This window comes from Engraulis encrasicolus, chromosome 19, assembly GCF_034702125.1.
Source record: "Engraulis encrasicolus isolate BLACKSEA-1 chromosome 19, IST_EnEncr_1.0, whole genome shotgun sequence".
Taxonomy (NCBI): Eukaryota; Metazoa; Chordata; class Actinopteri; order Clupeiformes; family Engraulidae; genus Engraulis; species Engraulis encrasicolus.
In genome coordinates, this window is record NC_085875.1 from 4,043,210 (window position 1) to 4,056,686 (window position 13,477).

A 13,477-nucleotide genomic window follows, 5' to 3' on the forward strand; every position below is an offset into this window, starting at 1 on the left:
ACGCATGGGTCACGCCTCGTTTGAGGATAGAAATGGTCGCAGCCTCCTTCAGCAATCCATCAAAAAACTTTTAATAATCTTAAATTAAAGGCTGATTTAATTAAAGACAACTTCACTGGGGTGCGCCTATTGTTTAGCTCATTAGGACTCGAAGTGTCCGTGTCCGCTGCAGCCTGCACCGTGGTCCGGACCGGACCAGACCTCAAACAATTCAGCAAGCCTTTTTTTAAAAAGATGAACATTCAACTTAAAAAAAAAAAAAGGCTACACCTGGCAGGCGTAGACATCGTGGACTGGTGCGCTCTGATATCACAGATGATTTGTAATGACAAAGAGAGCTATTAACAATGCGGACAAAACTTTTTTTTTAAGCAGTTGGATTGAATGCACCAAGGCTTTTAGTACTGTGCAGTAACCTATACTTAAAAGATTCTCTCGACAACGTAAATATCTCTATCCTCGAAATGTGTTAGCCTATCTGCCTGGCTGCTGTTCTGTTCCATGCCACCCGTCATACCGAGGTGATTTGATGACGCGTCAAATCAATTCACCCAGCAACGTTCTACTGGAATTTGTAGTCGTTGTTTTTTCTTCCGGTGATTTGGTGACGCTTCAAATCACCATTTCTAAAACAATTAATAACCTTTATATTTAATATAAAGGTATAATATCCAGTGGCAGCATAATCCCCTGTTATAATGTGGTCAAATACAGAGATAGGGCACAATATTGTTTGAAAGGTTAGGGATTATTTTGGTCTGTGCACAGCTAGTATTCTTTCATGTATTATATTAATTTGATAGCCTATCAACCAACTGGAAAAGGTATTTCTCAAAAATATGTCTTTAATGACAGGTTATGGTTAGGGAATGTTTTGGTCAGGACACAACTTCAATTGCTATACCATTATTTTGTTTAGGATTAGCATTTGGTATGTATTTTCTAATAATTGAGTTAACACAGTGCTGTGGGAAGCCACTTCCGTGTGCCCATCACAGAAAATAATTCCGTGTCCAGGAGCACGGAATTTTGGCAAAATCTGTGCACCTGGACACCGATTTCGTGTCCTTAACATCCGTGTCCAGGAGCACGGAATTTTGGAGATCAGGCTGATTGTGCAGTAAATAGCCATTATTTGCTTCTTGAAGGTTGAGCACATACACATCTGACTCGTTTTGGCACAGTAAGCTTCTTGAACATACCAATCACAGCAATTACTGGATATAGGAAAAATCACTGTGCAGACAAATAAACTTGAGTCCTATTCATCATTTAAAAGTTGTTGCAGGGATTTGAGCGGTACACACTCAGAGATAAAATCCACTAATATGAAGAACTTACTTGTCGGACTTGAGGGAGAGACTCTGGTTCTCTGTAACAAATACAGAAAATAAAAACATCAGCATCAGTGTAACCATCTGCACAGTCCAGATCAAGTCTCGAACCCATAACCTGAAACGCAGACGTGGTACCAGGTGAACTAAGTTATAAGCCGGGCTGCAAGTAGTGTACTGTCTATACTAGGGCGACTAAGGGCGACTAATCGTCGACTAATCATGACTAAGTCGACTAACTGTAACACAATTGAAATGAACTTGTGGGCCAATAAAATGACCCCGCGGGCCAGATTTGGCCCCCAGACCAGACCAGAGTTTGACATCCCTGCCCTAAGTCCTTTTTGGGAAAACGTGCCCTCAGCCTAGATCAGTGGTTTTCAAAGTGGGGCCCGGGGGCCCCTGGGGTCCACGAAGGGATGCTAGGGGGGCCGCGGACGATTGACAGAAAAAGTATAGCACATCAAAATAAATAATTCATGAATTGATGTGCACCAAAATAAACCACAATCAATCAGCTATTCCCATTGCAACAGAATCCCCATTGTCTAAAAACGGCACAATAATCTTATTTTACTGTATATATCCCAATGGGACACTGACACACACATAGACTATGGTCCTGAAAGTGGGTGCGCAGAAAAAAAATAGAGTATAGCACGACCCATGTAAGGGGGCCTTGGCTGGAATTTAACGGTACATGGAGGGGCCTTGTCATGGTAAAGTTTGGGAACTCCTGGCCTAGATAGATATATAGATAGGCTAGATAGATAGATAGATAGGCTAGATAGATAGGCTAGATAGATAGATAGATAGATATTTTCAAATCCTGTTGCAAATGTCATGTTTTAGTTTATCATTAGACACTAATAGCCAGTGTTTAGGTGGAATCCGAGGTGAATTGGGGTTTGCCCTTCCTCGTTCTGCAGCGCTCTCCCTCTGCATGATTATCATGGCATCTTAGCAAGCACTACGCACAGACGCGACCTCTCTGTCTCTCGTGCTGTCAAAGGTGCATGAACGATGCCTTTCCGATAGATAGTTTGGAGTTTGGATATAGTTTTTACGCTTGACACTTCTGCATGAATTCTATCAGTGACCGCTGCTGTTTGCATTTCGTTTTCCGCCTGATTTTTTTTTTATTAGTAGCCCTCGTCCGTTTCAAAACTCTCTGCCTTGGTTGAGCGCACGACCTCGCTAGTCGGATGGTTTAGCAAAGGCGAACATTCTACTCTGAAACGTCGGACTGCCTTTCAGCGCACGGACCAAGGGGTGGAAAGCTAGTTAAGCGCTGTTGAAGGACTGGACGCAGTCCCCAAAAACGTTTTATTTTGTGATGGACCAATCATGGCCGTAGCCAGGAGTTTGAAATAAGGGAGGTCCACAATTTTTAAAGGTGCACTGTGTAGGATGGTGCCCAGAGTATCTATTGCAACTACTATGCTGCTCATTGACACTGTGGTGTCTTCTGCCAATTTTGGTCTTTTCATTAATATTTGCTAAGTAATAAACTAATATTTACTAGTATGACCAAAATACAGAATGTTTTGCAGCTGAAAATATCTATTTCTGGAAATTAAAAATGGCGGACATTGGAGAAGATCCCCTTTTTCATGTATGAAAAGTGCAATTTTCCCAGTCATAATGAATATTTAGAATTTGATGGTGGTGTAAGTATTCATGAAAAAATTACTTTTGTGAATGGGCAAAATCAATTCTGGAAATAAACTACTAAAAACATGCAAAACGTATGTATGCAAAAACTGAGATTAAAAAATATATAGGCCTATAATTTTCTCTAAAAAAATAGGGAGGTCCGGACCTCCCTTACCTCATATGTGGCTACGGCCATGGGGCCAATAGGACTAGGATTTGATTTGTTTTCCCTAAGGAATTGTTTTTTCAATTCATTTTGTTTTAGCCTACAGATGGCTGTTCGCACCGGTGAAAAAAACATCCAGCCGCCTCGCCCGATGTGCAGTATGTTACATTTGTTCCACCGCTTCTACCTTCATTACCCTCGGGCTCAGTTCCGATTACATTAGCTGTCGGGAAGCTCGAAGAGAATTTTAAGCATTGTATGAACAAACTAACAGGTAATCTCAAACAGACAGTCGTCATGGAATACATTAAATTATGTTTGGCAGAACTTTCACATCCAACCAGGTTATAGTCGCCTCGCAGACCGTACAAAATGCCACACGACTTCTGTCACGCTGATGTCTGACTGACGCCTGTCACTCAGCTAGTTAACAACTAGCACAATGCTAAGTCAGTGGATGCAACAGGCCTGTTTATCACCGGGTCGTTGCAGCTGCATAAAAATAATTCGCCGAGATTCAAGATCACGGACTAACAGGTTAAGTAAACAAATTAGAAGACACATAAGACCATGTTGTAGGGAGTCCGGAAGAATTACTACCAGGTGAGATGTGGCTTACTACCTTTTACTACCTTTTACTGGCCATTATTTTGGACGTTTTCATTTACTACTTTTTACTACTTTTTAAAAACCAGCGGACACCCTGCTTGGAGTAAATAAGCTACTGTCATGATTTAAAGCCCATTGTGAAATGTAAGAATTTTTTCACTTCCCTCGGCTAGAGGCCGGGAAGGGTTGTCGGAGGTTGGAGCAAGTCTTTTTTTCCCCGCGACTAATCGTGACTACAGCCATCGATTAGTTGACTATTGAAATAATCGTTAGTTGCAGCCCCAGTCTATACACTAGGTGTCGTGAGGGAGATGAATAAAGTTCTAGTTGTGCTAACTGGCATGCATTACATTATGTGCAACACTTCAATGTGTGTGTGTGTGTGTGTGTGTGTGTGTGTGTGTGTGTGTGTGTGTGTGTGTGCGCACGTACGTTTTGGTCCAGGGCGCTTCGTTTTGGCCATGGAAAGGTATGTGCCGTTGCCCAGGGATCTCCACGCAGCAGTCTGGGTTTCTGAAACACACACACACACACACACATACACAGACAGACACACACACATACACAAAAGATGAGGGGCCTCCATTCTCATGTCCAAGAGTGGAGTGTTGAAAATTACCCAAAATGCTGGAAATGCTCGAGCACTGCTGGGCTGCAGGGTGTCAATATGGTTGGCATCCAATGAGTTAGCCATTTTAATGCTTTTGCTGTGTTTGAGATGAATGCGCAGACGTGGTACCAGGTGAACTATAGGCTGGGCTGCAAGTAGTGTACTGGGTCTATACACTGGGTGTCGTGAGGGAGATGAATAAAGTTCTTGTTGTGCTAACTGGCATGCATTACATTATGTGCAACACTTCAGTGTGTGTGTGTGTGTGTGTGTGTGTTGGAGCGCGTACGTTTTGGTCCAGTGGGCTTCTTTTTGACCATGGAAATGTATGTGTTGTTGCCCAGCGATTTCCACGCAGCAGTCTGGGTTTCTGAAACACACACACACACACACACACACGCACACGCACACACACACACACACACACACACACACACACACACACACACACACACACACACACACACACACACACACACGAAAGATGAGGGGCCTCCATTCTCATGTCCAAGAGTGGAGTGTTGAAAATTACCCAAAATGCTGGAAATGCTCGGGCACTGCTGGGCTGCAGGGTGTCAATATGGTTGGCATCCAATGAGTTAACCGTAGTAATGCTTTTGCTGTGTTTGAGATGAATGCACAGAAAACAGAACTACAAATCCCATGTATAGTACCTTTGCTGCGGAACTTTGGACGGAGCGTTCTCATGGAGATCTGGGTTGACGTAGTGGCAACTCCAGGACGCTCAGTCTGGCACGCCACAGTCTTCATGAGAAACGTCTGGGGTTCGATGGAGTTGTACGCATCCTCCTCAGTCTTCACCTGGACATCCTCCTCAGTCTTCACCTGGACACACAACAGACAAGAGTGTGAGTGAATCAACAAATGAACCAAATAAATGGATGGACTCTATTGACCGATGTGTCTGTGTAACGGAGGCTAACTAGCACAGAGTTGGCGTGGAACGTTGGTAAACCTCCCTCCGATAGCCTCATACAGTCTCGTGCCGTTGGGCCGAGAGACTAGTCTCTTGGCCCAGCGGTATCGTACTGTGTCTCCCATTGCCGAACCGTTGTAGTTGACGAGGTCGCACGTTCGATCCCCGAGGGGGGTGAACAGGTGCAAGATGACCTCCGTCACATCTGCAGCATGTGAGGGCTTGATGATGATGACACCTTTTAAGATTCAGACATGCAGAGCATGCCAACGACACTCCCCTTATCCCGCATTGACCAATAAATGCCATCCCATCACACAATGCAGATCTTTTTGTTCCTCACACCTCACAATCAGTCGAATGTGTCCATTAACATCCCATCACATAACATCCCATCCCATCTCTGTCTGTTTCTCTCTCACACACACACACACCTGCTCGACTTACAGTTCTATAGCTCAAAACAGAGACTCATCACACAGAGACACAGTCCTCTCGACCCCCCACCCACACACACACACACACACACACACACACACACACACACACACACACACACACACACACACACACACACACACACACACACACACGTGCTGGGGTGCTCAGCTCACTCTTCCATTGCGTGCCATGAAAACCTAGATGGAAAAGTTCACATTTCACTCACCGTTAAATTTGTAGCTGATCTTAGTGAGGGTGAAGATTCAGGCTTAAAGAGAAAAGAAAACAAACGGTCATTCCCATTAAAGCCTTGTTTTTTCTGATAGCATCGATGAGACTTTGAACCAATCATCCTGGAGGAACTTGTGAAAATGGCAACTCAAAGTGTGAATTCTGTGAAATTTGGTTTGACTAATGAGCTACGGGCTGTGACGTCAAAGAGGAAAGTCCAGAGACAGTTTAGATTAAAGGGGCCCTATTATGCTATTTAGAATAACTTTCATTGTTAATATTTTGCTTTACTGTGGTTAGTGGAGTTAATTTCCAATGACCACGTGTTTTCATGTCCATTATTTTCATCATTGTGTAAATGTACCCTACGCTGCCTGTTTGAAACGCGTGGAAGTGCAGAATTTTAGACAGTCAACATTCTGAAATCTCGGCGCAGCATGGAGCGTTTCATCAAGCATTCTATTACTAATATTACGTCAGCAGCACAGCTGCTTTTGACCTGGAATCCAACTCTGTAGCCTATGTCTAAAGTTGAAAGCCAAATAGCCCACCCAATGTTCACAATTAATCTGAAAAGGATGCATCATAAGTCCCATGTTATTAACCATTACTTTTGAGCGCCTTGCTGTGTTATTTGCTGAAGCCCATCCCTATCCAATGCGAGTCTTCCGTGCATGGCTCCGTTTGATTTCAAAATCGCTTGGGATAATTAGGCTACCATGAGAAAGGTTTGAAAAGTGCAGGGTACAGGCTATAACGTCCGATTTGAGGTTTCATGAAATAATACGCATTGCATATGATGCGTAATAACGCGATATTGCGGCCATATAAAAAAAAACCTAAGCCATCTGCGCTGTCTTGTTTATTTCTGATATCCTGCGCCGAAGGCATCTTTATCTTAAACATTATTAACGCAATAGAAGGGGCCTGATTGGTTAACCCGCTGTCTAGCCTTGCATACAGGCCTAAAGTTGAAGTTATCAGCCAAGCCAAGTGTCGCGCTGGTCGTTAGGTGGGAGTCTAGATCTGCTGTTTACAGGTGGAAATTTGGAGACACAAAGAATATTCGCGGGGAGGACTGAAATCAGATCACCTTTCCTTGTTAATGGCAAGTTAACCTTCACAAGATGGGCTATCCAAGAAGCTAATCATCTGCAATTATTCAGCGAAGTTGTGGATATTTATTTTCTTCGCTCCCGCAGCAGCCCCTTGAGCTCTGTCTGGCTGTCAAAGACGCAATCCGAAATTGAAAGAGTGCGCCCAGTAAGACAAGCGGCACGACTTGTCGGACTCAAACCTATCAATTCAACGTCTTTCAGTGATATCGTGACACCCTATTTGTGATATGAACTCCGTGTTGAAATGCGTCCTGTGGTCTATTTGCAGGCCAGTCTGAATACTGAGCGCAGGCGTTGTTGTTGTTGGCTTTTAAAGATGAGTTCTTGTTTGCTCGTTGTCTGTAGGCCTAATGCACAATGGCGATAGGCTATGCTTCATAAAAATACATTTCAGACCTAGTATTTTCAGGTGCATTGTTTCATTTTAGTAACTGCATTTCTATTCAGTCCCCGGCAGAAATGACGTGCCGGTGGACTGGTTGCGCAATGGGCTGTCCTCGATTGATTGGTTTCATACTGGGTCTTATAATAACGCCTAGGCCTATCTCTGTTTCGTGGTTTTTCTGTTCGCATTTATCGACAGGACAGGAGTTTTTTTAATTATTTTTTTACAATATCCGTTTCAGTTTCAGTTTCATTAGGCCTAATTGCATGCCGCCCGACGACGCGACCCTTTTTTAAACGACGTCAAGCCAATATCCACGTTGCTGTTGCAGATATGATGAACAAAACTGTGTTGCATTTTAATTACTGAATTGTAGCCTATGCATAGCCTATACTAACTGGCTAAGCGTTGCCAACATTGCTGATACAAACGGCTACTGGTCATGTCGTGATATAGGCTACCTATTTGGATAAAATCAGCGCACATCTTCTAATTAATTGTATACTTCAAGAGGCAATAAAAGTGTAGGGTTTTCACATCTTAACAAAAAAGTTATTCTTGTCAACAGCATAGGCCTATGCAAAACGGCCCTGAAGCGAATAGAGAGAGAAAGGAGAGATTCGAGTCTTTCACCCACTTGGAAGTGTTTTGTATTCTCAGTGCGCAACTGAGTTTACGCGTTCGCCTGTTTTCGACCTTCCTCATTCAACTGTTTCTGACCCGTTAGCTCAGTTGCGCACTGAGAATCCAAAACACTTCAAAGTGTAGGCCTACCGGTATTTTATCAATGTAAAATGCAGCTTTAATATCATAATCAAACAAAAAAATATATAGGCCTAACTTGGGCCACAGGTGAGTAGCCTACAGCCTAGACCGATGCTGTAGGCCTAGCCTATTTGATGGAGGCAATTTATGAATTGAAAAAAACAAACAAACAAAAAAACATGCGTAATGGAATAAACTTGTGGATGGCGAAATCCTACACTATCCTTGTAGGCTACACTATTTTTGTACACTGAGTGGTGTATTCACAAATAGGATAGGCCTACATCTCATCACAATACTGTCAAATTCAGATAGGCTATGTGGCTGCTATTAACAAATGCGCATTGGGTGGTCTACTGTCTCTGCAATTAGTAAATGGTCTGTGACATCGTCAACACTCCATCCCATAAGCAGCAATGTTACGTACAGCATGACGTAGACCCGTACAGGAAACAAAAGCTATAGAATGTTGAAAACCCAACCACGCGTTCTCTGGCAGTTGAGAAATAGCGTTCCTGCGGCAGAGAAATTCTCCCCCAAGAGGCCAATTTGTGAAATGCAGCTTTCACCAAGCTTTTACATACAACAGATGCTGTGTAACCCAATAAATGGGTAGTGGACATGAAAAGGCATAATAGGACCCCTTTAAGTCCTGGTTTGCTAGTGATCTGAGAAAACAACACACATTTAATGGACCCACATCTTATAAAGGAACCAAAATTCTGATACAAACATCAGCGTGTCGAAAAACCACATATCCAACCTCATGAGAAAAAAAAAACAGCAGCACAAATCTATTTCAGAGGCACTGATACATCTGCAGAAAGTGACATGTCTGACAGGCGAAGTGACGATTGTTGACATAGCCTACAGTTCGTTTTGTTTATGCTAAGGGTGCTTTGCCATGACCCAAAGATGACGTGGCGTGTGTATTTGTTGACAAATGGGGGGCATTTTGATTCAATTGCGTGATTGAAATGCATGTACATGCAAAAAACATCATCAACTAGAGAAAAAACGGAGGTATTAGGCTGTTGAAAAAACACCCTAGATAGCCTGAGTCCTCAACATATTTTTAGCGTTTATCATTATTATTATTTTTTGTGCTCAAAGTCACAGGTGTGGCGTGTCCCTCTGAGGACGAGGTGTGTCCAAACGTCAGCCACACGTGCACCACAATACTAAAAACAACCCACACAGCAGAGGACTCCGATGCGGAGCCGCGTTCAAGTCACCACATCCGTGTCACTGTCACATTCCTTTTGGTTCCACTTGGTGGATCAGGGTCGCCACCGTGCGCCGCCCCAAATTCTACTGTCAAAACGCGGACCATAATCGCATCCATATCTGATTCACAAACGCGGACGCGCTGTAAAATCTAACGGACGTTGGTACAGTTTTTGTTGGGGCAGACACGACCGAACAGCGCTCTCCAGTAAGTATTGATTTATTTATATTAGGTGATACACAAAGGTACAAAAAGTATATCTGAAGCTTTTATACTATCAATGCTTATTGATATTTCGTAGGATTTTGTTTTATGACTTTAAAAGGTGTATGTTAACCCTAGTTGTTTTCAAAACGAGACAGCTAGTTCATTCATTCAAAGACATGGAGAACTACATTGGCTATTGTAGTATTTCCTAAATGCTGTTAAAATATGATGCCATCCGATACATGGAGGAAGTGCAGTTGAATAAAAATTATCTACATTGTGCCCATTTTAACAGCCTTGTTTACGTTAGCTTGCTAGCCAGCTACTAGCAAACCGGTTGACTGAAGCAAACTTGTGTAAAGTTAAACGTAGGTCTAAGTGTTCAAATACTCTTATGAAACGGCTATATTGGTCTGAATTTGGCTCGTGGTACACTTTTACACGGATTGGTGATGCTCTCAACAGGTTTGGCACCAACTGTGTTTTTAACGGCACAAATCCTAAAGCGGTGGCATCATGTTTTCCTCACGTTAACGAAATCCAGGCTAATTATTTATTAGCAATTAATGGATGGCCATGAACTGCGCCCTCGTCCCATATGCTGTCCATCATTGGTGAATGAATGAAGTAGCTGGGCTCATAGTTTGATACAGATGTCCGTGGTTGGGCTACAAATATCTGAATTTGTTCTTAATCTTGTGCAACAGTAAACAGGTGGAATTACCTCTGGGTCGGACAGGGCTAGCCAGCTGTTACCCACCCTGCTACCGTGATGTCCGCCTGTCTCCCGGCTTTTACGGACCAAGAGTAAGTAGGACATTGTACATCTTATAATATTCAACATCATTACTGTCACGGGATAGAGATGTGAAAGAGCGTTGTCCATTCCATATGCAATGCAATGTCTGATTGTCATCTTACGAAATTTAAATGAAAGCTCTAAGTTTAGCTCTGTTGCCTTTTCAGATCGGAGCGCTGATGTGATGTTTCCCCGTCGACTGATGAGGGAAGGAAGAGAAGGCAGCCACGACACGCGATTGTTCAACATGACAGTGAGACAGAAAAATTATGTCAAGATAAATAAAAAATCATGATGAGTGAAGTTCTTCGTCAGGTTGTGTTTTTTTCGGGATCTTGTTTAAACGGTGTCTAGGCCAGGTCTGTGTTATCTGTAGAATTAAATCTAAATGCTGTTTGTAACGGTTAACTGGTTTAGTGTTCGTTTATTGGGATTATAGCATAATAAGAAAGTAACTTTATGAGCACGGATCCAAAATGGTCCCGGCCCGGAACATCTATGAGTCCGGAATGGGTCCGTAACTGATAAAAAGTAGTGGAACCGTGACGGATGCAATAAGTGGACACGTAATGAGTCCACATCGGATGTCGCGCCTCCGAACCGGGCTCACTGCGGAGGTACGCTTCTGCGCGCGGATCCGTTGCGGGTGACAAACGGGTCCCTTTTGACTCCGCACCACGCCTCCGCGTCGGATGATAGGCGGCGTGCAAGTGGACGCCGATACGGCCCCGTTTACCGGATCCGTTCCGGAGGATGGCCTCCGGATGGTGGACTCCGGGGCGGATCCATTACGGTGTACTTTTGCTGTGTGGGAAACAATCAAACGCTTCAAAGTAGGCCTAGAACTACGCTATATGCATCTCCGTTTATTCGCTAAGCAGTAGCCCAGTCTGTGAGTTGGCTGATCGTCCGAGAGCACCAAGGAGGCTGAAGCGCGATATCCTCCCAAACCCATTGATCAGTTGAATGGCATTTTTTTTTTTAAGTGCATATCCCGAGAGCATTCGCATCGGTGTGGCATGTAATGTGCATTACCCTCTCCTGAAAACAACATACAAAGCAGATGGACAAGGTAAAACGAGTAGCCTAAAGCAAAGCAGTGCACTCACCTGTCTTTGTGCCGGAGCAGTTACAAGGGCAGTTTCAGTCTGCACGCCGGCGATGTCAATTGTTGGAACTGCTTGAGGCAATAGCATTCTCTTCAGTCCAACCATGCCCGCGATCTCCACATTTGCGGTGAAGCACGAGGGGTGGAAATGTGCCGAGCACAACAGTGACCACGAGCTTGCTTCAAAACCAAGCCGGTGCCTGCGTACGAATTGGATCCACAGAGCCCTTGTTTTAGCCTTCTCTTTGTCGGCCACAGTTCCATCATTCTTCACAGAAGGGAACTTGTGCAAAGATATTCCTTCTGTCAAGTAGCCATTTCTGCAACTGGCACCGTTCGGCCCTCCAGCAACACACTGCTTGACACTGCGCTTTGTTTTGGTACTAGCCGCCATTGCTCTGAACAAGGTGGAATGAGGTGAACTTTCCCCTTCTATGTCACGCATATCATTTGCATAAAATTTGCATGTCGCGAAAAAAACACTTTTTGGGAACGTTTTAACATGACTTTTAGGACAAAATATCACCCAGAGTCCCAGACAATATCCCATTTTATTCACAAGGCTTAGAACTTTCAGAATCTGTCCTGGAAATGGTCAAATTCCTTTACTTTGTTTTCGTTTCATAAACCATTTAATCATTAACTTCGACGCAAAACCACGTTGTAAGCACCGGCATTAACGAAGTCGCTTTCATGGAAATGCTTTGAACACACAGCTAACGACATGGGCTACGACCATTGAGAGTCAATGGGTACGACGGTTGTGATCCAAAGATGAATTCCAGTCATATCTTTTTCAAGTCTACACTCTTGGGCAAATGGTACATTGGATAAGTTTTGCTTCCACAAATAGAACACGACCATAATACTAGGCACCTTAAAACTACCACTTACTCTACTGCCTGCCCTTGGCTCTCTCTCTCTCTCCAGCTGAGCACCATTATTGATACACTGCAAATGTACACTCCAGTATATTTTAACTAGGCCAATTTAAAGTCTATACTTTAATTCTACCAACAGAAAATAACAGACAGACTCTCTTTTCCTCCTGCTTCCCTGTTCAGCAGGGCTGGATCCCCACATAGCTGCATGCTGAGCCCCCCATCTAAAGTCTATCCATACCCATGACTGCAGTATGGTCAGTGTTACGCCCCAAGGGGCGTGGCTATCCTCTCTGCTGCTTCTTGGTGTCTATGTGTTTCAGGTGCTTGATTGCTGGCAGGTGACCTGATGACTGATGACCAAATGAGTGGAGATTGGGCACAGGTGCAACCACCTCCTTTAAAAGCCAGTCTGAAGCCACATTCAAGAGAGAGAGGGAGGCAGCGAAGGCAGAGCATGTGTCGCTCTGTTGCTGGCTGGGTTGCTTGCCCCTTCAGGGCCTTAAAACCCAGGATGCCCTTCCTTAACATGTGCCGTTGAATATTTGAAGCATTGTGTGCGTTGGTCCGTTGAATATATTGTGCGTTGGTCAGTTGAAATGTTTAGTCCGTTGGTCCGTTGAATTAGTCCGTTGGTCCGTTGAATATGTGCGTTGTAATATTGGTCCGTTGTGCAATTGAATATTGGAACGTTGGAAACTATGTCTTTTGGGTGCGTTGAAACATGTAAATAAATTATGACTACTAATATTGCACACCTGACTCCGTCCTCCTTTTATGTTTTGGCTACCTTGAGCCAGGTTGTCGTAACAGTCAGCAGCAAAAGGGACTGAAGGTGGCAGCCTGGCGTACAGAGACAAATTTCTCTAGCTCTGAATGAAAAGAAAACCAAAGAGATCATTGCTGCCTTCAGGAGGCACACCTATAGCTTGAATCAAAGAAACTCAAGAGAAAGAACAATCTCTTGGCGGGGAATGCATTGGCCACGGTGTAGTACGGGGG

The 13,477-nt window shown here is 43.8% G+C and overlaps 1 protein-coding gene across 2 annotated transcripts in view; it reads right to left on the minus strand.

Annotated features, from left to right (window-relative positions):
- Positions 1-12,196, minus strand: part of LOC134434842 (uncharacterized) — a 66,502-nt gene extending 54,306 nt beyond the window's left edge. Inside the window, exons 1-6 of one of the 2 annotated variants that reach the window (XM_063183469.1) lie at positions 11,596-12,196; positions 5,980-6,021; positions 5,050-5,221; positions 4,665-4,745; positions 4,198-4,278; positions 1,342-1,372 (exon numbers count right to left, since the gene is read on the minus strand). In XM_063183469.1, coding sequence (XP_063039539.1) covers positions 1,342-1,372; positions 4,198-4,278; positions 4,665-4,745; positions 5,050-5,221; positions 5,980-6,021; positions 11,596-12,144 — 956 coding nt within the window. In that variant the 5' untranslated portion in view covers positions 12,145-12,196. The remainder of the gene's footprint in view (positions 1-1,341; positions 1,373-4,197; positions 4,279-4,664; positions 4,746-5,049; positions 5,222-5,979; positions 6,022-11,595) is intronic. The other variant, XM_063183471.1, reaches the window with a different exon arrangement.
- Positions 12,197-13,477: the final 1,281 nt, after the last annotated feature.